The following is a 22,541-nucleotide window of genomic DNA, read 5'->3' as shown; positions in this document are numbered from 1 at the left end:
CACACACACACACACAGACAAGCATGTGTGTGTGTGTGTGTGTGTGTGTGTGTGTTCTGTGAGTTTTTACTGTCTTCCTTTAATAAACAGCTCTCGTTTCAGCTCCACATTGTGGTTTGGTTTCTCTTGCGTCAGAGACACTGAAGGTAGTTTGATGCTCTCAGATCTGAAGATCGCAGCTGTCGTCTGACTCTACAGGTTTTCACTCATTCATAATCAGGGTTATTTCCACTCAGTCTTTCAAAACTCGGGAATCAAACAGAATTGATTTGTAACAGATGTCCTATTAATATGTGGTAAAACTGTGACTTGTCTATTTTAAAATTACAGTCAGAAATGTGCCATTCTTCTGCCTTGCAACAGTTTAGGATTATTTATATATTTTTAGAGTATGCTTTTATTAGTATTAACTTTTTTTTTTTATATAATTTAAGTTTTCATTTGCATTTTAGTTTGTCAAGTGCTTTAATTTTTGTTTGTTTTTTAATAAAAGAAATATATATAAAAAATAAAAGCTAAATGGAATAAAATAAATTAAAAATAAAAGTTAAATAGAATTATATATTTAATATATATAATTCTATTTAGCTTTTATTTTGTTTATTTTCATTATTATTTTTATTTGTAATAGTTTTGGTTAATAACATCACTGCCGCATAAACACATATTTTAAATATGGAAAATGATGAGAGGAGTCAGCATCAGGATCATGTATCTGCTGTATTTGTGCAGATTATTCTAACTAAGTTATAGCTGATTTCTCATGTTCAGATGATGATGACAGAAGAGTATGATGCTTTGTTCCCTCAGCAGCCCTTCATCTCGGGACCCTAATGAACCATGTTTGGAAACCTGTCCTCATATGGAAGTTTTACAAATATATCATGTGAAGAATGTGTGCAAAAATCTAAAGATGCTTTTAATCATCAAGAAGTCTTGCACCAGTTTTGGTCTTAGAATTGACCACAAGGTGGCGCTATAAGAAGTGAATTTACGGATCTCTCAGACTTCTTGTTTTAAATTTCCTGGAAAACACGTGAGACTGAAATAATGCATCATCAGGAGACTCTGATGGAAAAGCTTGATAAAAATACAGATTTCTGTTCTTGTGTGAGATTGTCTGGCGCGTGCCGATCAGTGCAAACCAAATCCGTGCTGTCAGGTCATTCCTGTTTCGCCAAAGTAAAGCTGCAAGATTGTTCAAACTTGACAGGTTTGAATGTTTTCATGAAGGTCAGAGTTGATTGTCAACCTCCAAAGATTTAACTGTTTTAAAATTTACTTTTAATTTAATTTATTTATCATTTAAACCCGTTTAACTTCTAGGTGGTTTGCCATTTTTGCGAAATGTTTGATCATTGTTCTCAAAATAACTTTGGTAACAGGGTCGAATGACTGATATTGAGGAATATCACCATAATAATTGTGAAAATAGAGTGACATGACTTAATAATCTTTCATATGTTCTAAATATGTTTTCAGAACATCCAGTTTTTGGTTATTTTTGTAAACATTATGGGAACGTTACTTCTGAGTCTTCTCAAAACTATCTTAGACGAACATCCAACTAAAATGTTACAGAAAAACGTTCCATACACGATGTATAAGTAACGTTTTTGTGCTAACGTTCTGAGAACATCTGCCGAACGTTCTGTTAATGTTACAGATAGAACGTTGGTTCATGAGTTCGAGAGAACCTGCCAGAACGTTTGCTGTGAAATTATACAGTACAGACATTTGATGTGTTTAAAGCCAGTTCGCTTTCATGCGAGGTCCATTTAATGTGAGATGAGAGTTTGGTTCAACTACGGAGCGACAGACGCGCAAGAACATGATCGCATCTGAACGCGATTAAAGCGTTCGGCGGATGAGTCTGAGATGATTTATGGTGAATAATGCGCTCGTGTGGAGGATGAAGAGCTGGATGATGCTCAAGTGATCCGCTGGTTGTCGCGCTCGGTGTGTGTTTGTGTTTGTGTCGGTGGTCCGGAGGGCGGAGCTGCGGGTCTCTGCGCCCCCGAAGAGCGTCATTTGAGCAGAAAACAGACCGCGAGAGAAGCAGCGCGGACGGGCTCGGCGCTCCAGTTAACGGATATCAGGCGCGGATCGAGGCGTCGACGCACATCGAGAGTGGTTTTCTCTTTCGTCCGCAGCGGGATGGATTTACACGCGGACGCCCGACACGAGCGCGATCCGCCCGCATCACCGGCCGAGCGTCACTGAAGCATCATCCGCCCTCCGCGACGCATCCGACCGCTCCGATGCGAACAAAAGCCGCGCATTCACCTCCACCCTGAGCGACCATCCGCAATGACGCGCTCCGCGACGCATCCGACCGCTCCGATGCGAGCAAAAGCCCCGCTTTCACCTCCACCCTGAGTGACCATCCGCAGTGAACATCTAGAGGAGCGTCAGGCGATGGGTGAGACACACACACACACACACACACACACACACACACACATCACGGACAGACAGACGGCTCGGTGGATGGGGAGCAGAGATCACGGGCGTCTTATTAACCGCTCGCTGCTGCTGCTGCTGCTGTTATTAATATCACTGATGCGGATTCGCTTCTGATCTGATGTGGGTTTGACTCTGGAACGTGCTGTTTGACATTGCAGATTATGTTATCAAAGCCAAATATTTACCCAAGCATGTAAATGTGATTTAAATATGTAACTGAATCACTGTGTTCAGGCCTCTGAAGATGCAGTGCAGATTCTGATTCGGTTTGACTCCAGATCTGTGTGGAAACATCATATCAGATGCCTAAATGTGATAAGAACGTGGCCGATTCATGATCAACCCAAAAAAATAAGAAATTGTGTTTTGTATACAAGTAAAACAAAGCCTATTTTTAGCTGCTGTTAATATTACTGATGCTGATTCGCTTCAGATCTGATTTGGTTTTGTCTCCAGAACGAGCTGTTTGACGTTGCAGATTGTTATCAAAGCCAAATATCAGGGTTCAGCTAGCTTTTGCATCTCGTGTCACGTGTAAATGTGTGATATAAACATTGCATTGGTGAAACCCTGCAGGCCTCTGAAGATATAATCCAGATTCTGATGCGGTTTGACTCCAGATCTGTGTGGAAACATCAGCAGATGCCTAAAAGTCTGTTTTTTAGTAGATCTGGAGTCACTCGCTGTTGCTGCTGTTTATTACGCTTCCGCTCAGATCTGATGTGGTTTTGTCTGCAGAACGAGGTGTTTGATACTTAAGGTTATGTTACCAAAGCCAAATATCTCGCCAGGCGTGTAAATGTGATTTAAATATGTAACTGATTCCAGATCTGTGTGGAAACACCATATCAGATGCTTAAATGTGATAAGAACATATCAGACTCATAATTCAGAAATTATGTTTTGTATAAGGAAAGTGAAGGCTATTTTTTGCATGATTTGGATTGTGACATAATTGACCATTTCCTGTTAGTTTGGAGTTTTTATTCTTCTAAATTCTCAGTATACTCAAACATTATATATTATCTACATTTTCTGTGTGAGTGTGTGTGTGTGTGAGTGTGTGTGTGTGTGTGTGTGTGTGTGTGTGTGTGTGTGTGTGTGTGTGTGTGTGTGTGTGTGTGTGTGTGTGTGTGTTTGAACACACGGCGAGCAGATGTTGAGGCTCATGTCTTCTTCAGCTCATATGGTGTGTAAGATAACAGACAAACATCACGAGCTGACGGAGTCAACATTTGGAGGACTGTGTGATCACAGGATCCGTGTGTCGGTACACTGAAGAGTTTAACGATGTTCAGTGACGGAGGACTGATCCAGGTCTGAATGGATGAGCTGGCGGACGTCAGGTGTCTCGTGTTAAATAACATCTGAACACAAATGATTGCTCACTGGATGTGATTGTCATTTGATTCGAGTTTGAATGCTTTTGATGATCTGTTCTGCTTGTCTCATGTTAATAGTCAAATCAGAAATCACTTTCCACAACACTTCTCCTCCTGCACAAATTAACTCAACATACGAACACAAAAGCACACATATCCGTCACTACTGTAAATATCTGAGACGTGCAGCGAATCTGCCGTGGCTTCATTTGGATCCAATAACAGATGAAGTAACTCTCAGTATTGTGTCTCAGTGTGAATGTCGATTATTGAAGTGTAGTGTGCAGTGAAGTGTTGTTAGTCTCTGATCATGTGAAGAGTTCAGCAGAGGCTGTTCATGTAGAACCACACGCACGTGGGACTGTAAGAGAAGGGTGAAAAATGAGCATGAAAGACTAAATTATCACTGTTCTTGGCTAAAAAAACACTTAAGTGAATGTCAGATGAATATTTATTTATCTACCATCACAGAGAGCCACAAAACCACTTTCCAGAACATTTTCATTCTCTGTTCTTTGCTGGTAGAATGATCTTCCCACCCTCATCTGAAATGCCCAATTCCTGACGATATTTAAGCGACATGTGAAACTCATCTCTTCCTTGAGCATTTAATTGCATCCTACTAAAAAAAAAAATTCTATGCTTTCTCTCTCCCTCGTCTAGCTTGTATTTTTCGAAACAATGTGTGAAACTTTGTATTACGAGCACTTCTCGTGTTTCTTTGCCTTTTTGATGAATTGCTTGTTATATTCCTCCTTAAAACAGTGTCTAAAATAAGCGTCTGCTAATGAATAAATGTAAATCTACACTGAAAAAAAAATATTAAAAATTTTATCTTTTCTTTTGCAAGGTTTTGCACTCATATTTGTGAAGTAAATTTCATAATAAATAAATATTTATTTATTACATTTAAATAAAAATGATTGGTACATTAAATTCCACACACTCCATTAAGTAAAATCCACTTGAATCAGCTCTAAATTCTGTCATCATTTACTCATCCTCACGTCGTTCCAAACCTTTATGAGTTTCTTCCTTCTGTTGAACATAAAAGAAGATATTTTGAAGAATGTTGGGAACCAAACAGTTGACGGTAGCCATTGACCAACATAGTACGGAAAAAAATACTTTGCAAGTCAATGGCTACCGTCAACTGTTTGGTTCCCAACATTCTTCAACATCTCTTCTTTTGTAAATTATGGCATATTTTCCAGTTTTGGGTGAATAGCTCTTTATCTAAATTAAAATTAAAGCGAATAAGTACATATTGTCTGATTTTGCTCATTTTTTTAAGGAAAGTGTTTGAATAGAATTAATTTTAGAAATGCATTTCCAGTTTGTCATTGCACTGAGCAGAGTTACACTCCTGTAACGAAGCAACAAACTCTCGTTCATCATCACCTCAACCTCAAGCTCAACGCCAACCACAGAAACATCAGCAACTCAACATAACCCAACATTAAACACTAGCAGCTCTTTACTCACAAATGCATAAAATAACACTTCACTTCGACATTTACTCTCTCTATTGAGTCCTTTGCAAAGCATGCTGGGAACTAAAAATCCACCCATGCAGCTGCAGTTAATGCAATACAAATGATTCATACAGTCCAGAGTAAATGAACTTCAATGCTACATATTTACTGCGATAAAATGTTCAGCAGCTCTGTTGCTTCAGATCAGTAAATTAATTTAAATAAACACATTTTCCCAGTGCACAGAGAGAAAATCTCAAATGAAGATAAACAAAAGTTGTGTTTCGATGTAATGCATGTGATATAGACGATGCAACTGTTCTTGAAGGTTCGGTCCAGAAAGATTTTATTGTCGTATTTGAGGCGATCTGTGCACGTTCAGATGAAGCAGTGGTGTGTGTGTGTCAGGCGTGTGAGTGAATTTGGTGTGTCGGTGTCTCCTTACAGCTGCGTCCTGAACACACCTACTGCAGCCAAAATGGTGCTGACCTGTTTGTGACCTCTGAGTGTGAGCCAAGCGACGCCTGACGGAACGTTCCACTCGCTTCCCGTCAGCGGGGGGATCGTCCTGTAGACACACACACACACTCTCCAGCTGTGCACTTCCTGCTCTCTGATGACCGCTTCCTGTCCCAGAGCCTCCTGACATCCTCTGTCCAGTCCAGTTAGAGTAATAACAGATTCACTGCTTCATACTCAACACACTCGTGTTCATTCATGTGTGTGTGTGTGTGTGTGTGTGTGTGTGTGTGTGTTTTCAATTTTTTCTAATCTAATTTAAGGTGTGCATTTATGTGTGTGTGTGTGTGTGTGTGTGTGTGTGTGTGTGTGTGTGTGTTTGAGTGCCAATCACAGCACATCTGAATGCATTGTGGGCCAATCAGATCAGGCTGTGGGCGGGTCTTTGACAGAAATAGAACTCAGAGTTTCCAGTCAGTTATCAGAGTTATGGCTTGTTAAGACACACCCACTGATTTACATGGAAGAGAAGCTTGACTTTAATCGTGTTCCTCTTCAGTGATCAGCTGTTCACCCAACCAACAGAAATAAGTTCTCTGAACTTGCTGTGGCTCCCATTAAGTTATAAAAACGTTATTTCTGAACTTTCAAAATGTTCTGTTTTAAATAGTGTTTTAAAACTGTTTTAAAAATGTCCAAATAGTTGTGATTAGAACGTTATTTAAAGGTTACAAGAACGTTTCCTAGAACGTTCATCAAGTGCAAATAAGATCATAAGGACGTTCAGAGAACTCCCACTAATGTACATCATGGTGCTTGTTTTACTGACTTTAATTTATGCAGATTTAAATATACAAATTACAATTGAATGAAAATCACCATTGAGAATAAATAGAAACACAAACAAACCCCAAAAGTAAAGTGTCTGTCTGTTCACAATCATGAATGTTTAGGGGGAAAATGTGTTTAATTGTCATGAAACTGACGTCACAATGCAGAAAAATCTTAATGCTCCTAAAACAAGCTTCATTTTATTTCTATAAAGTCTCTGATATGAGCGTTTGTTCGGGTGACGTGTTCCTTGCCCGCATTCAGACAGAACCAGTGTTTGTGTGGACTGAGCAGATACTGAGCGGCTGGAGAATGAGCTCTATTGTACTGCACACACACACACTCACACACACACTCACACACACATTGTCCAAGACTGAGTTTGGCTCCGGCCACACTTTTGGTGACACATGACGTGTGACGTATGTTTCCATGGTGACATACATGACGCAGCGGGAGACTGTGGAGCTCTTCAGTCTGCCAGACCATCTGATGCATTCACACACACACACACACACACACACACAGACGGGTCACAGACGCTGTCTGGAGATCAGAGCTGTTAGTCAGTCGCTCATCTCTGTGACTCGGTGAGGAGCGGGTTAGTGTGATCACATGCACAGTTTTCACCTGCTGGACCAGAAAAATCCTACAGACGCACAGTGAAGGATCCACATCTACAGACCAGAAGATCTCTGACACATGAGGGTGCAGGACATGTGAACTCCAGACAGGAAGAACACACCTAGCAACCACCCAGAACATCCTAGTAACCACAGTGCAACACTTAAGACCTCTCAGAAGACTGTAGAAACCACTGAACAGCAGAGCAGCATGCTGATCAGTTTTTCATCACAAACCCATTGTGCAGAAAATGCAAAATCATAGCATGCAAAATTTGTAACTTCCCTTTATAGAGTACACACACACACACACACACTCACACATACAGTGACATGCTGGTTGTCCTGGAATGTAAGGCTGACCGTGATTTGTGTATGTTCTTGTGTTGATGGTTACGCACACAGGAGGTGTGTTGTGTTCTTTGTTTGTCTCAGTTGCTGCTGATTTCTCTTCTATTGTCTTCAATAGCTCATTTACAGATGCTTCAGCTTCAGTTTTCGCTTATTTTCTTTGACTTCCTCCAGATACGGAGCGATGCTTCACACATGCAGACTGTAAGTAAAAGCAGAAAACAGATGTTTGATTCACTGCTGTCATGAAGATGAGCTGCAGCTTGACAGGATATGTGTGTGTGTGTGTGTGTGTGTGTGTGTGTGAGAGAGTGTGTGTGGAGGTTTGTTGTCTCATCCAGTCGTGTCTCTGAGGAATTCTGTTCTCTTATCCAAAATTCATGGAGCTTAATCAGTCGATTAGTTTGGTGCTTGGTAACAGATCCTGTTTGGGAATGTGCCCAACATGCTGCTTTCTGACCCACACGTCCACTGAATGACCTGAACACACACACACACACACACACACACACACAGAAGAAGAAAAGAAAACGAGTCTTAATAGACTTTTCACACATTTCCTCAATGTCTGCAGTTATCTTTCACTAGTTGCATTCACTTGTTTCCCAGTCATCATGAATGTTGAATTTTCAATACAACTGAAATATTTGAGAGAACATCACATAAGCTAACTTCATATTCAATTGATGTTGATTTTCCTAAAAAGTTTTTTTTAATTTTTTTTTTATTCACCATTACAGTGATTAGCGTTCCCTCTGGTTGGGCACTTGGAACTTTGTTTATGTTGCTATAGTTTTCTTCCTGTTAGTGCAGCAATGCATCATGAAGTCAGAGTTTTTTGGCTTCAAGAGAAAAAAAGTAATAAATAGGTTGCTTTTAGAAGATGACCTATCTTCTAATTAAATGAATGTTATTGTTTTGAGCTTGTGTTAGTCAACGAACTTTTACAAAATGTATTTTTCATAAATACCTTAAGAAACTTAAAATTGGGTTTGTATAATCCTTAAATAGTGTGTATGCTGAAGTCACACACAGACTTAAACATTCAGCACGCGAATCACAACAATGGTAACAATTCAATTTCATTTATTTTTATTAATTGTAACAATAACCATTTTATTCGCTCTTTTTGTTGTGCTACTTCTGACACAAGACAGCAAATAAAATTGGCAAATAAAATCAACAACTGTGAAACAAAGCAACTGCATCATTTATTCTGCCGCAATGCTCTCTGGGAGTCAGTTGAGTAGCTATACTAAGTCATGAGTAAACCTAAATGAAAGGATCAAGTACCCCCTACAGTTCTTTTTTAGTTACTAGATCTCTCGTGTAAGTAAACTATACTAACTAAGCATCTGACAGTGCAACATACTATTCCTATTTCACTTTACTTAGTTTTTTCAAGGCAATCGGTTTGCATGCTTTTTTTAAGTAAGCCCAACTAATTAGACATTTGCATAAACAAAACCATTTTTCATGGTATTAAAACAGCGTTACAGTAATGAGAATCATTTCTGTACAATTCTTGTTTTTATGGGTAAATAATGCATGTTCTTGACAAGAGTTCATAAGTTTCATCCTTCATATCTCTTGTACTGTAACTCTTAATAAATTACATCTTCCTCAAGATTCAAGACTCAGTACTGCCATTCTAGTGTAGTTGAGTTTATCTCAGTGTGCACAGAACATGGAGCCAAAAATAGCAGCAGTAAACAGGGCTGTACGCAGGGTTTCATAAATACAGCAGTCCTAAAACTGAGCTCGATCTGAGTGAGAACGAGGATTGTTGAGGGATTCCTGTGGAAACTGAGCTGTGTGTTCTCGTGACTGAGACTGCTGAGATCTCTTGGATAAACATCCCAGACTTCAGGAAAACTGCCATTTGTTGTCTGTTTAATCTGAGACTGGGACTGGTCAGTGATGTTGTCTGATGCTGGCTGTGGTTTTGTGTGTTTGTGAGTGCTGTGAGAGTTCAGGGTGAGCCATGTTCCTCTCTTATTTCACACAACACACACTGCTGTTTTCTCACAGCGGTTGATCTGCTGGAAGTGTGTGTGTTGACATTTCTTCACTGAATTTCACAGCATATGAATAGATGTTTTCATTTTCCTCTGTTACTGGTTACCTGAAATAAAACCTGTAAAAATAGTGAGGTTCTCTAGCACTGGGCCCAATACAGCAGAAATAAAACAAACAAAATCCAATTATATATACTGTATATATTAGTGCAATCAATCGATAAAAAAACATTTAACTAATTAATCCCACCTAACATTAAAGTTTTAAAATATACTTCTATATTGCAGTAATTTCACATTCAATCTTCAGATTAATGTAGAAACAATATAAAGACAGTATTTTTTAATATTTAATGGTGTCTTTTTTATGACTGAAGGCGAGTATCACTGATACCAATACTACTGATGTCTCTAGGAAATAGTTTTCTTTTTCCTAATATTTAACCATTGACTAGCCATTCAACATTACAGTATAACTGAGAGCTGTCAATTTAAACATTTATTAGACTTAAAAAAAATGTCTAATTTAAGTGAACTTAAAACAATCTTCATATAAACACATTATAATAAATGTCACATTTAGCAAACCTGTGCCCTTCAGAAAGTAGGAAATATACAGAAATTGAATATAGTTTTCAAACACTAAATTCTAAATTAAATATAGATGAATCCTTAAAGCTACAAAAGTGATTGATTTCCTCTTTTTTTATTTTGTTCTTTGATGAACAGTCATCACAGCAGCTGGTTATGAGGTGATTTTGGCTGCTTTAAGAGCTTCTGCTGCTGAACATGACGCAGATCTGACACGCATCGTAGTTTCTCATAACTCTTTACCTTTTCTGACCCACTTCTCTGCTAATGAGCTGACGAGTTGAATCGGGTGTGTTAGATGAGAGAGACAGTGCTGCTGCTTCAGGACTCTTCAGAGACATGTTCTTAAATCTGACCCCATATATAACAAATACTAACATACATGCACAGTTTTAAGGCAGCTTTAATCAACTTTTTGGTAACTTTATGACTTAACTGATGACATACTTATGACATTGCATGCTCGTAGTTTCTTTCGCGCTTTAATATTAAACGATACGGGCTACAGCGCGCGCTGCATTTGTGCGTGCAATTAAAGAGCACAGTATAACAGCTGACAGGACAGGAAAAATCATTTCTACTGACAGACGGCCTGATGACAACTCATCTGAGCGCAGTTCACTGTTGTTCTACTGAAGCTCCTCGTCACCTGTACCTGTTCTGCGCTTGTTTGACTCGCACCCGGCGCTGAGGTGAAGTTTCGTCTGAAAATCTCCCATTTGATGTGGTTGTAAAGCTGTTCTGCGTCTAAATAAACACAATTCTTGTCAAGAAAAAAAAAGAGACAGAAGCAGTTGTGAGTGGGGTGGCCAACCCTAGCTCCAATCCTGTGTTAAATATTTTGAAAGCGTTAAACTGAAAAAAATTAAGCATTGACACGCTAGTTTTCACAGCACTAATGTGTATATATATATATATTTATTGTGTAAACCGCTATGCAAATAAAGGTGACTTGACTTGACTTTACTATATATATATATACATATATTTGTATAGTGCTTTATACAGTACTGATTGTGTCAAAGCAGCTTTACAGTGTTAAACAGGATAATAGTTTGTCAATAATGCAAGAAGACAATAACAGTCATTTTTCCAGTTAAATTAAGTTTATCATTGATTCAGTGATGTCATCATCCAGTTCAGTTCTCTTTCAATAGTGTCTGTGCATAGATAGATAGATAGATGCTAAGACATTTATATAAAAAAAATATTTTTGATAAGTTTACCTACTTATATTTTCTCATATATTTTTGGTCATTTATAAAAATGCTGCCTTTTAATTGTAAATATATTTTTAAAAAATAGATTTTGCATTCACCCAAAATGTATTTTAAGATTGGAAATGTTTTTTTTGTAATGTAATCTAGATGGAGCCGTGGAGCTCTGGAGTGTCTGTGTGTTTATATCTGAGCAGATGTTTGCTGATGTTCATCAAAGTGCCTGTATTGTGTCTTCATCAACACAACTTCACGAAGAATAAGAAACGCTCTGCTGCAGCCGGATCACAGCATCCAGACTGGACTGAACCGGAGCGGGCTGCAGTGTTGAGCTGAACACATGGGAATACTGATTCCTGCTACAGTGCAAGATGAGGATGCTTTGTGTGTGAGTGTGAGTGTGTGTGTGTGCGTGCGTGCGTGCGTGCGTGTGTGCGTGCGTGAGTGTGTGTGTGTGCGTGTGAGTTTGCATGTGGTTTATGAAGACACAAATTTGTATAATAACATGGGTATGACATAGGTATTACAACGAGAAGGTGATTTATGAGGACATTTTCAGTGTACCCGTAATTCAAAAGGCTTATAAATAATTCAGAATTAGTTTTTTTGAAAATCTAAAACTGCAGAACGTTTCCTGTGAGGGGTAGGTTTAGGTGTAGGGTTGGTGTAGGGCAATAGAATATACAGTTTGTACAGTATAAAAACGCGTATGGACAGTCCCCACAAACCATAAAAACCAACGTGTGTGTGTGTGTGGGAGTTTGTGTTAAATCCAATTTGGCTGGCAGTTGTTGCTCTTTTTATTCCTCTTCCCACAATAATGCATCGGTTGATTTGTGTCTTGCCATGTGATGCAATTTGAGTGTGTGTTCAGCGTCAGAACACCTGATCGCCCAATCACATCACTGCTGAGCGCTCTGCTCCTCTCATTAACTCGGTTAGCTGAGTATTTAACTGCTGTGTTGCTAATTCAGCCTCTTCCTGTTCCACATGTCTGTGGTCCTCTCCCACGTCCAGGAAATCTGTTTATTTGCTTTGGATTCTGACGGGAGTTTCTTAATTCATACAGCACGGAATCAGAGGATGTTTCGCAGGACACATACTTGCACTAATACACAAACGCAGTTGTAGGTACTTCACATGCACTCTTGTGTTGGTCTGATGGTAACAAACCATGCTGTTGAGAATGCAACACATACTTGCATTTCAGAATGCAACAACACACTAAATGAAGCATAAGTAGAAGTGTTTGCGTTAACGTATTAGTGTAGTTTCGAGCCGCACACATTTATCCTCCCAGCTCTGTCCTGAACTCCACACAAGCGTCTTGAGTTCACAACAGCATCTTCGGTGTCCATGATGTCCGGCGTCTAACTGCGATGGGAATAATTGCAGGGAACGTTCTCATAGGGTGTTTCGTTACTATCCCTGATGATCTGGAAGGTCAAACACACTGAGGAGCTTCTGTTCTTCAGCTGCTCTGAAAGGCTGGAGAGAAACCTGTTCATGAGCATTTCATCCAGTCGTGATCACTGAGCACTTTACATTACAATCACATATAGCATTCCAGTGAGGAAAATGCCACAAAATGCCCTTTTATATTTCTGATGCCGTTATGAAGCACCCAAAATCAACTCGAGTGCTATACATATATTGTGATTTCCCTTGGTTTGTTTTGTTTTCACATTCATGTAATCCCAAATATATTACAATCAACCACATTTCCAGTTCCCAAATATGTTTGGGACTGCCCTACTGTAAATTCATTTGTGTAATTTTTGCAGGACCTTATTTAAAATATTGTCAAATGCACAGAGAAACTCCATGGAAAAAGAAGCTTAACAGGACCAACTTAAAATGACACGTTATCATATCACACTGAATTTAACATTTGAATGTGAGCATGTAAGGTTATTCAGCAGTAATCAATTATCTTCCAAATCAGCGCGAGTCTCTGATTTCTGTTCCAAATCTAAATCTCTCTAAACTCTGTTTCTCTCTCTGTTTCTCAGGATGAAAATGAGACGTCACAGGGTTTTCTTGATTTGCACGGTGGGACTGTGTGTCATTTCCTTCCTGCATTACTACAAGGCTCTCCACTACGTGTCCCTGCTGAGGGAGTTGTCTGCACCTTACCCTAACATCAAATCCTTCATCATGGTCACTGGTTTCTTCTGGAAGGAGGGCACCACCCCGCTGTCCAGTGCGTCTCCGGAGGAAGGGCCTCCACTGGTCCACAGGCTGTCAGACAGCAAGCCCCGGGCCGGAGGAGGCCTGGAGCTCGACACCGGACAAGAACCTGAAGCACCACAGCCGTGGAAGAGACCTGAAGATCCGCAGCGCTGGAGCTCGGGGACGACAGAGGTACCAGCGCTGCTCTTCTGTAAATTCATGTGTGATTTCTGCACCAAACAAACACTCCCACGTCTGTCATTGGTCAGTCAGATGGATATTCCCACCTCAAACTCATCCGATTCGTTAGGGTTTAGGTTAACTCTAACCTAAGTCAAAAGTTGACATGTGGGGTCACTCAAACAGATCGATGTTGTGACTGTAAATGTCTTACAGACATTGAAACTGAAAGAGCCAAAACATGCAAGAAAATTACAATGCATACATAATATAATGCATAATATCATTTCGAATTTTGAGTGGTCCAGGTATTTAAACAATCACTGGGGATAATATTCAAGATTATGATTACTGCTTCCACAAATGATTGTGAATGTGCTGATTACAGCATTAGACTCCCATTGTGTGGACAAGTTTTAAGCAGTCAGATGTTTCTCTTTTGTTTGCTTTGGCACATGAAAATAAAAGTGGATTTTCTTGATGCTTCGCCATTCGCTTAAAATGTAGAATATAGTGAATTCACTGCAAGCGAGCAGCTCAACAAAACCTGAACCCGACCCACTGTAAACAAATTAATTATGATTCGTGTCATTCCTTTAGCCCTAAGAGTCAGTGAAACTTTGTCCAGATTCTGCTGTCTTCTCATGGGGATTGTTCTTCATTAATCAGGTCCACAAGGGAGGTTTGATCGCCTGGCAGCCCAGCAGCCCGACCAACCAGAGGCCCGACCCGCAGAGAGACGCTGCGGTCAGAGTTGCGGTGAACAAGCTTCAGCCGCGTCACGCCTCGACTCCAGACCCGCTGGAAACCCTGGGCGACCTGCACCGCCGCACCCACGTCCTCCAGAATGACCGCACCCCTTATTTCGTCCGCACCAAAGCAGGCGCTCTGTGCTTCCGTCAGGGCACGGAGGTGGCTCCGCCTAAAGACGAGACGTTGAAAGCGAGACCCAGCGTAGCTGGAATCGGTCAGCGGAGAATATTGCAGAAGCCTGACGAGTCACACACTTCAGCAAAATCAGTGGAGGAGTCCGGAGCCGCTCGAGGGAAGCCCAAGCGTGGCAAGCGGCTGGTGAAGTGCGTTTGTCGGCCGGGATGGCACGGTCCTTACTGCGGAGTGCCCACTATGGTGTACCACTCCAATCTGCCCACGAAAGAGAGACTGACCCCCCGCGAGATGCCTCGACGCGTCATAAACGCCATCAACGTGAACCACGAGTTTGACTTGTTGCACGTGCGCTTCCGCGAGCTCATCCGGGCCGTGGATCTCTTCCTTGTGTGCGAGTCCAACTTCACGGCGTACGGAGAGAGGCGTCCGCTGAGGTTCCTGCATCTGCTGCTCAACGGAACGTACAATTACGTGCGCCACAAGATCCTCTATGTCTTCCTGGACCATTTCCCAGAGGGTGGCCGACAGGACGGATGGATCGCCGATGACTACCTGCGCACGTTCCTGACTCGCGACGGCATGGCGCGGATCGCAGGCTTGCGGCCCGATGATGTTTTTCTAATCAACGATGCAGACGAAATTCCAGCTCAGGAAGGAGTCCTTTTCCTTAAGCTTTTCGATGGCTGGACGGAGCCTTTTGCCATCCACATGCGGAAGTCCCTGTACGGATTTTTCTGGAAGCAGCTGGGCTCCCTCGAAGTGGTGTCCGGATGCACCACCGGGATGCTGAGGGACGTCTATGACAATGATGGGATTCGGCTCCGGCGGCGGGAGTACTACACCATGCCGGGATTCCGGAAGTACGAGAATGACACCGGCCACATCTTGGTGCAGTGGTCGATTGGAAGTCCGTTCCATTTCGCAGGCTGGCACTGCTCCTGGTGTTTCACGCCAGAGGGAATTCACTTCAAACTCATTTCGGCCCAGAATGGGGACTTTCCTCGCTGGGGCGACTACGAGGACAAACGTGATCTCAACTACATAAGGGAGCTGATCCGAACGGGGGGCTGGTTTGACGGCTCTGTGCAGGAGTACCCGCCCTCAGACCCTAAGGAGCACATGTACGCCCCCAAATACATGTTGGATAATTACGATCACTACCACTACTTGTTGGAGAACCCTTATGCCAAGCAGTCCAAACCAGGAGGCGCGTAGAGCAGAATGAGGGCCAAATGTTTGTAAAGATGGTTTGATTGAAGACAGTAAGGAATGGGAACAGAGAGGGAGAGAAGAGACAGCCGTCCTGTTCCTCTTTTTCCTCACTCTCATTGGTCCCAGTATCCAACACCGTCCAATAGCTGAAGTCTTCATGTGAACACAGGCCTTGCAGAGACCCAACAGAAATCCTTTCTGTTTTGGTCGATGTTTACATGAATGATTCCCAGCGTTCTTTGAGAGACTCTGCAATAGACGCGTCTCCTGTGTTCACTGTACAAGACTGCGTGTGTGTGTGAGAGAGAGAGTGAATGTGTGTGTGATCAGACTGAATTTCGTTGGTGCACAGACTTTCTTGCTTGCACTTCAGAATCAAAATAAGAAAACTCATTGCACAAATGCCACATTTTTGGGTTTGTTGACAGCTTGTAAATTCCTCCGAACTCAAACGTCTTTTTCCTCGGTCAGAAAAAAATATTTGTGTATCATTGTGAGCTGTTCTGAATGAGTTTGTGGATGAGAGAGAGAAAGAGACCATTCGAGAGAAACGGGCTTTGTTTGAGCTCTGCTGGGTTCTGATGGAGCTGATATGTGAGATTGTGCCGAGGGAGAGAGGTCCGCTCGGACAACACAAATTAGCTTCCTGTTTGAGAAATCCTTGCGGAAAACATCCTAAAGCTGGGAAAAGAGCTGTTTTCAGATCAGATATTTAGTTCAAACAGTCGTTAATGTGAACCACCCATGTTGTGCACAAGAATGGGGAGATGCCAGATAAAAATAAGACAGAAAGAGACTCTGTTCCAAACTAGTGAGATACCTACGTAGGCAGCATTTTAAGGCATTATAGCTGCATTCCAACACAAAGGTTGTTCCAAATCGTGTTCTGCCTTCTAATATACCTTCTTTTGGCCAAATTCAGAATTCTAAATCATCTTTTCCAGAGAAGGCATGATCCAAGAATGCATTGTGTGACAGTCTACTTGGAAAAAAATCCATCCAAGATGGCAAACAAAGACTTGCTGATTATAAATGCAATGTATTCAATACAGAAAAGCATTGATATAAACAGTTCAGTCCAATGTGTATTTTTAAAAGCATCCCGTTGTTAGCCTAGCAACATGCATCATGCTCAACTGGAATCAGCAATGCAGCTCACTGTGTTTTGGAACAGAGCCATGCAGTGTTTGGTGGTCTTGGCTTTCTCGTGCTTTAATTTTAAGTCAGAGTAGGAAACAGTTTCTTATAAAACCATGTGCTGGAAACTCCCTGTTCTCAGAGCTGTGAAGCCATCTGATCGCATTAGAGATCCGTGGGGAATTACATTTACACAGCAGCACCAGAGATCTGAAGAGATGCGGAAGATTTGACAGGGATTGTTGTAGGATAATTCTGTCATTTACTGACTCTCTTTTTTCTGGGGCTGTTAAAGTCAACATGAAATTAACATCGACTCTCTTAATTCATGTTCGTGTCTTGTTGTGAATGATTCACCATTAATATTCTGAAGAATACAGCTGACATCCTCAATCCTTCTTTATCAAGCACCTTCATGTTGAGACACCATCTGATCAGTTCATCATGAAAAAAAACTCAAGTCCCATCCTACATTTAGGATCAGCCATAAACAAACTCCCGCAGACATAGAAACATTCCCGAAGGATATTATCTCTGTGTCAGACATGCTGCTAAAAACAGGTCTCCAGATATAGGAAATATCTGGGCGGGGGATTAAAATCACCATCCAATATGTGAACACAGGCCTTGCAGAGACCAACAGCAAACTGTTTCTGTTCTGTTTTGGTCAATGTTTACATGAATGATTCCCAGCGTTCTTTGAGAGACTCTGCAATAGACGCGTCTCCTGTGTTCACTGTACAAGACTGCGTGTGTGTGTGAGAGAGAGAGTGAATGTGTGTGTGATCAGACTGAATTTCGTTGGTGCACAGACTTTCTTGCTTGCACTTCAGAATCAAAATAAGAAAACTCATTGCACAAATGCCACATTTTTGGGTTTGTTGACAGCTTGTAAATTCCTCCGAACTCAAACGTCTTTTTCCTCGGTCAGAAAAAAATATTTGTGTATCATTGTGAGCTGTTCTGAATGAGTTTGTGGATGAGAGAGAGAAAGAGACCATTCGAGAGAAACGGGCTTTGTTTGAGCTCTGCTGGGTTCTGATGGAGCTGATATGTGAGATTGTGCCGAGGGAGAGAGGTCCGCTCGGACAACACAAATTAGCTTCCTGTTTGAGAAATCCTTGCGGAAAACATCCTAAAGCTGGGAAAAGAGCTGTTTTCAGATCAGATATTTAGTTCAAACAGTCGTTAATGTGAACCACCCATGTTGTGCACAAGAATGGGGAGATGCCAGATAAAAATAAGACAGAAAGAGACTCTGTTCCAAACTAGTGAGATACCTACGTAGGCAGCATTTTAAGGCATTATAGCTGCATTCCAACACAAAGGTTGTTCCAAATCGTGTTCTGCCTTCTAATATACCTTCTTTTGGCCAAATTCAGAATTCTAAATCATCTTTTCCAGAGAAGGCATGATCCAAGAATGCATTGTGTGACAGTCTACTTGGAAAAAAATCCATCCAAGATGGCAAACAAAGACTTGCTGATTATAAATGCAATGTATTCAATACAGAAAAGCATTGATATAAACAGTTCAGTCCAATGTGTATTTTTAAAAGCATCCCGTTGTTAGCCTAGCAACATGCATCATGCTCAACTGGAATCAGCAATGCAGCTCACTGTGTTTTGGAACAGAGCCATGCAGTGTTTGGTGGTCTTGGCTTTCTCGTGCTTTAATTTTAAGTCAGAGTAGGAAACAGTTTCTTATAAAACCATGTGCTGGAAACTCCCTGTTCTCAGAGCTGTGAAGCCATCTGATCGCATTAGAGATCCGTGGGGAATTACATTTACACAGCAGCACCAGAGATCTGAAGAGATGCGGAAGATTTGACAGGGATTGTTGTAGGATAATTCTGTCATTTACTGACTCTCTTTTTTCTGGGGCTGTTAAAGTCAACATGAAATTAACATCGACTCTCTTAATTCATGTTCGTGTCTTGTTGTGAATGATTCACCATTAATATTCTGAAGAATACAGCTGACATCCTCAATCCTTCTTTATCAAGCACCTTCATGTTGAGACACCATCTGATCAGTTCATCATGAAAAAAAACTCAAGTCCCATCCTACATTTAGGATCAGCCATAAACAAACTCCCGCAGACATAGAAACATTCCCGAAGGATATTATCTCTGTGTCAGACATGCTGCTAAAAACAGGTCTCCAGATATAGGAAATATCTGGGCGGGGGATTAAAATACTGCCACCAAACCTTCATGGTGAAATATATATCACCACCAGTAGTCAGGAGTCATGAACTCATGCTTACAAATGATAACTCACTAGTGTCTGTGTAAAAGGTCATTCTGCTGTGACACCAATACGTATCCATGTGGCCTGTTCATGCCCAAGAGTGCCAAACAGCAGCACATTATAAACAGGCTAAAGATAGAGACAGCGTTAGATGTCTGAAACATAACAGATCTCAGCAGAGAGACAGGTGCTCAGTCTCCGTCCATAAGCATTTATAGTGTTCATCTGTCAGGATCTCAAATGTGCTTCATGCCATTGTGATTGCAGTGCGGTCGGGACCTTCGTCAGCCTTCATGCACGCAGTAAATTGCATGCGATGCAAACATCTCCACATGGATGTCTCCAAATCTGTGTGAATTCCACATGGGAATACAGTTGAAATGTTGAGTTTTATTCCAGTGAGCTCTGGTGATGCGCTTGCATTATTATCCTGAAAGTCTGGCATTAATGGGCAGACTGGAGGTTGTTTCATTTTAACTGAATCAGAATCAGTTCACATCTGCATATCAAGGAGCAGGAATATCTTTAATAACGGCCTTATGAATGACCTCATGAGTTGACATTTTACAGGCAGGAGAGCCAAACTCATATCTGAGTTCACATCTGCAGGGTGAGATCTGCCCATCCTCAACCGTCATGCCACATTTATTTCAAAAGAACATTTGACTTGATTTATTTAGGTTTGAACCTGTGACAGCAGTGAATTTAATGATCGTTTTTGCTCATTGAAATCAAATGAAGGGCCGTTGAGGTGTTTGGCTTTAGACTGGGAACTCACAGACTGCTTCAGATGATGGAAATCTCTCTCTCTCTCTCTCTCTCTCTCTTTCAGTTAACAAACATTCACTGTTTTGGACTTACTGTCATTTTTGTTTTGTGTCGTTTGCTGTTGTAAATGTTTGTTGCTGTTTACATTATTTATCTTATTTATTACTATCCTGTTTCTGTGTAGAAAAGGGAAGATTGATCTGTCAGAGGAGAGAGAAGTTCTTCTCTGACTCGGTAAGAAAGACTGAAACGTCTCTCTCCTCCACATCATCCCTCCATCCCATCCACTCGCACCGCATTATTCATCTTAAACATGATGGAGAAAGTCACTCATGAACCTTCTTGGCCAGAAACACTTTACACTAGTATGCAAACGCACGTGCTGTTGAGATTGGAGAGTTTCAACTGTTTGTGCCATTTAACTGGACATGATAGTAGCTAACTAGCTGTAAACATATTGATAGTTCAACTTTAAAGTCGTGATGAAATGGCAGACAAGTAGCATCAAATCTTTTCTTCTATATTGTGACATACATCCAAGTGTGTAATGAATTATCAGAAAAAGACAAATGTAGAGCATGACTTGGTTCTGTGCATCGGCTGTTATTTGGATGTTGAGATGTGGGCGTGGCATTCAAAAGTGAATGCAGATGAGCGTGAGCTTGCAGGGGCGGAGTTTAAGAGCACTAAATGTTTGGAGAAATCCTGCATATGTCACCAGAAAGAAGATTCAGTTATGACATTTTGATTAAACATTATAAGGTCAAAAAAGTACAAATTAATCATATGCACAGACAAATTATTCACAATAAGATCAATAACATGCATCTAGCAAGTAGACGAATTTGAATTGGAATTGGGTTAATTTTTATTTCACCTGCTGACTTCAAAGGCTGGAATACACTACAGGACTTTTAAAATCATAAAAGATTTTAAAGCACTAGGCATCATGCACTTGACAATTTTTAAGTAGTTTCAGACAAAACAGACGCTTAACAAATGAAAACAAAATGTGTTCTCAAATCGGCGCAAAGTAGCAAATATTTTCAAATAATATCACATTTCATATCTTCTGACTGGATGGAATCAAAGTCTGAAGCTACAAAAAATTGGACTACTCACCAGAACTCTGATGTTCGACAACTCGCGTCGACTCGGGGCAAAAATCTGTGCATAAGTCCTGTAAAGTATTCCAGCCTTTATCAAGAATCTCTTAAATTCTCTTAAATTCTTTCATGACTGAAAGAGAAAACTGACGCAGAAGGCGGCCGTTACGCTACCGACGGCTGAGGACGCAGCGCGCATGCGCAGTAAGCCGTTCTCCGGCACGTTTCCGTTCGCATACTTGCGTGAAGTTTGATTATTGTCTTTATCTCGCGTTTGTCCTGTGACTCACCTGTGAACGGTGTCGTGTATCAGGGGAGTTGTGCTCGCAGCTCACGTGCCGTTTGTTTTGCGATAAACGGATGAATGCGAACGTTCATATAAAACACAAGACAGCAGGTGTTTCACCACAGATCAAAGGAAATGATGACGTTAATCATGAGGTGGCATATGGACACACACGACACCTGGATATTAAATATGTGAGCACATGATTGAGCCCTTCCTACCGCTGTCAGCAGCTTCATCTGCTGTTTGAAGATGATGATTTGCGAGTGTCAAACGCTCAGGGCTCCACAAACACACGTGATGCTTCAGCTTCAGGAGATAACACTGAACACCCTGTGATTGTCGACACCAGCTGAGAATCTCCCGTGCTGTCAAAACTTCATATCTGCACTGCATTTTATGATTTTAAAGCGTAACTTATTCAGTGTATTCTGCTTTAATATATTGAAGGATATTTTCTGTCGTTATTTTTTCGGGTGAAGTTAACATTTCTTCTCATCTTAATGTGTAATCTTGTATAAGACGCTGAGGTGTATAACACAAAGATCATTCTGTCATATTTGTCACTATTATTAATGCACTGTATGGTTTTTGTTCCGTTAATCAAACCAGTTTCTCCTGTGATATGACTTCATCTCTCTCCGCCAATCACGTCCACTCTCTCTCTCTCTCCGCCAATCACGTTCTCTGTGTGGGGGAGTTTCTCATACTGGATCACAGATGGAATAATGTCTCTAATATCTCACCACAGTCAGATGATGGGCGTATCCGTGAGAAAAGTGAAAGTGTTTGAAAAGCAGAGAATCTCTTGAATTCTCTCCTGCACTGCTAAGAAGGAGCGTGTACATTAAATGAGTTTATACAATCCTTTTTGTTTTGTGTATATGAATGGCTATATGTTAACCTTGAAGAAAAATATAAAAAATAACAAATTCTATGACAAAAACTGTAATAAATGAATTTGAAAACGAGTTTGCGGAAGTATTTCCATTTCTTCACTACTGAACTGAGTGCACACTAGAGGGCAGCATGTGCGGTCTCTCAGACTCACGCTCACACTCACACACACACACACACTCACTCACACACACACACACACACACACACACACTCAAACACACACACAC

At 41.0% G+C, this 22,541-nt stretch overlaps 1 protein-coding gene and 1 long non-coding RNA gene across 3 annotated transcripts; one reads left to right on the top strand and one right to left on the bottom strand.

The window, feature by feature from the left end:
- Positions 1 to 194: 194 nt before the first annotated feature.
- Positions 195 to 22,447, bottom strand: LOC107676727 (uncharacterized). The gene is made up of 3 exons (XR_001632766.1): positions 21,516 to 22,447; positions 15,433 to 15,439; positions 195 to 205 (listed from the first exon to the last, which is right to left on the bottom strand). It is a non-coding gene; the product is annotated as an uncharacterized LOC107676727 (long non-coding RNA).
- LOC107676726 (beta-1,4-mannosyl-glycoprotein 4-beta-N-acetylglucosaminyltransferase) lies at positions 2,325 to 16,059 on the top strand. Of its 2 annotated transcripts, XM_016471383.1 has the most exons (4): positions 2,325 to 2,422; positions 11,564 to 11,797; positions 13,426 to 13,777; positions 14,435 to 16,059. In XM_016471383.1, exons 2-4 carry the CDS (start codon positions 11,754 to 11,756, stop codon positions 15,866 to 15,868), a joined length of 1,830 nt encoding a protein of 609 aa, XP_016326869.1. In that variant the 5' UTR covers positions 2,325 to 2,422; positions 11,564 to 11,753; the 3' UTR covers positions 15,869 to 16,059. The 2 variants fall into 2 exon arrangements, with proteins under 2 accessions (XP_016326869.1, XP_016326870.1); XM_016471384.1 differs by lacking the exon at positions 11,564 to 11,797.
- Positions 22,448 to 22,541: the final 94 nt, after the last annotated feature.

Source organism: Sinocyclocheilus anshuiensis, unplaced genomic scaffold (assembly GCF_001515605.1).
Source record: "Sinocyclocheilus anshuiensis isolate Anshui unplaced genomic scaffold, SAMN03320099.WGS_v1.1 scaffold3329, whole genome shotgun sequence".
Lineage (NCBI taxonomy): Eukaryota > Metazoa > Chordata > Actinopteri > Cypriniformes > Cyprinidae > Sinocyclocheilus > Sinocyclocheilus anshuiensis.
The sequence above is the reverse complement of the archived record's forward strand: the minus strand, read 5'-3'. Positions and strand labels throughout refer to the sequence as shown.

Bases quoted from the DNA above. Each gene is read 5' to 3' on its own strand.
- LOC107676726 (XM_016471383.1), top strand. From the start codon at position 11,754: ATGGGAATACTGATTCCTGCTACAGTGCAAGATGAGGATGCTTT. The intron at 11,798-13,425 runs GTGTGTGAGTGT...TCTGTTTCTCAG, and splicing joins GTGCAAGATGAGGATGCTTT to GATGAAAATGAGACGTCACA. The intron at 13,778-14,434 runs GTACCAGCGCTG...TTCATTAATCAG, and splicing joins GGAGCTCGGGGACGACAGAG to GTCCACAAGGGAGGTTTGAT.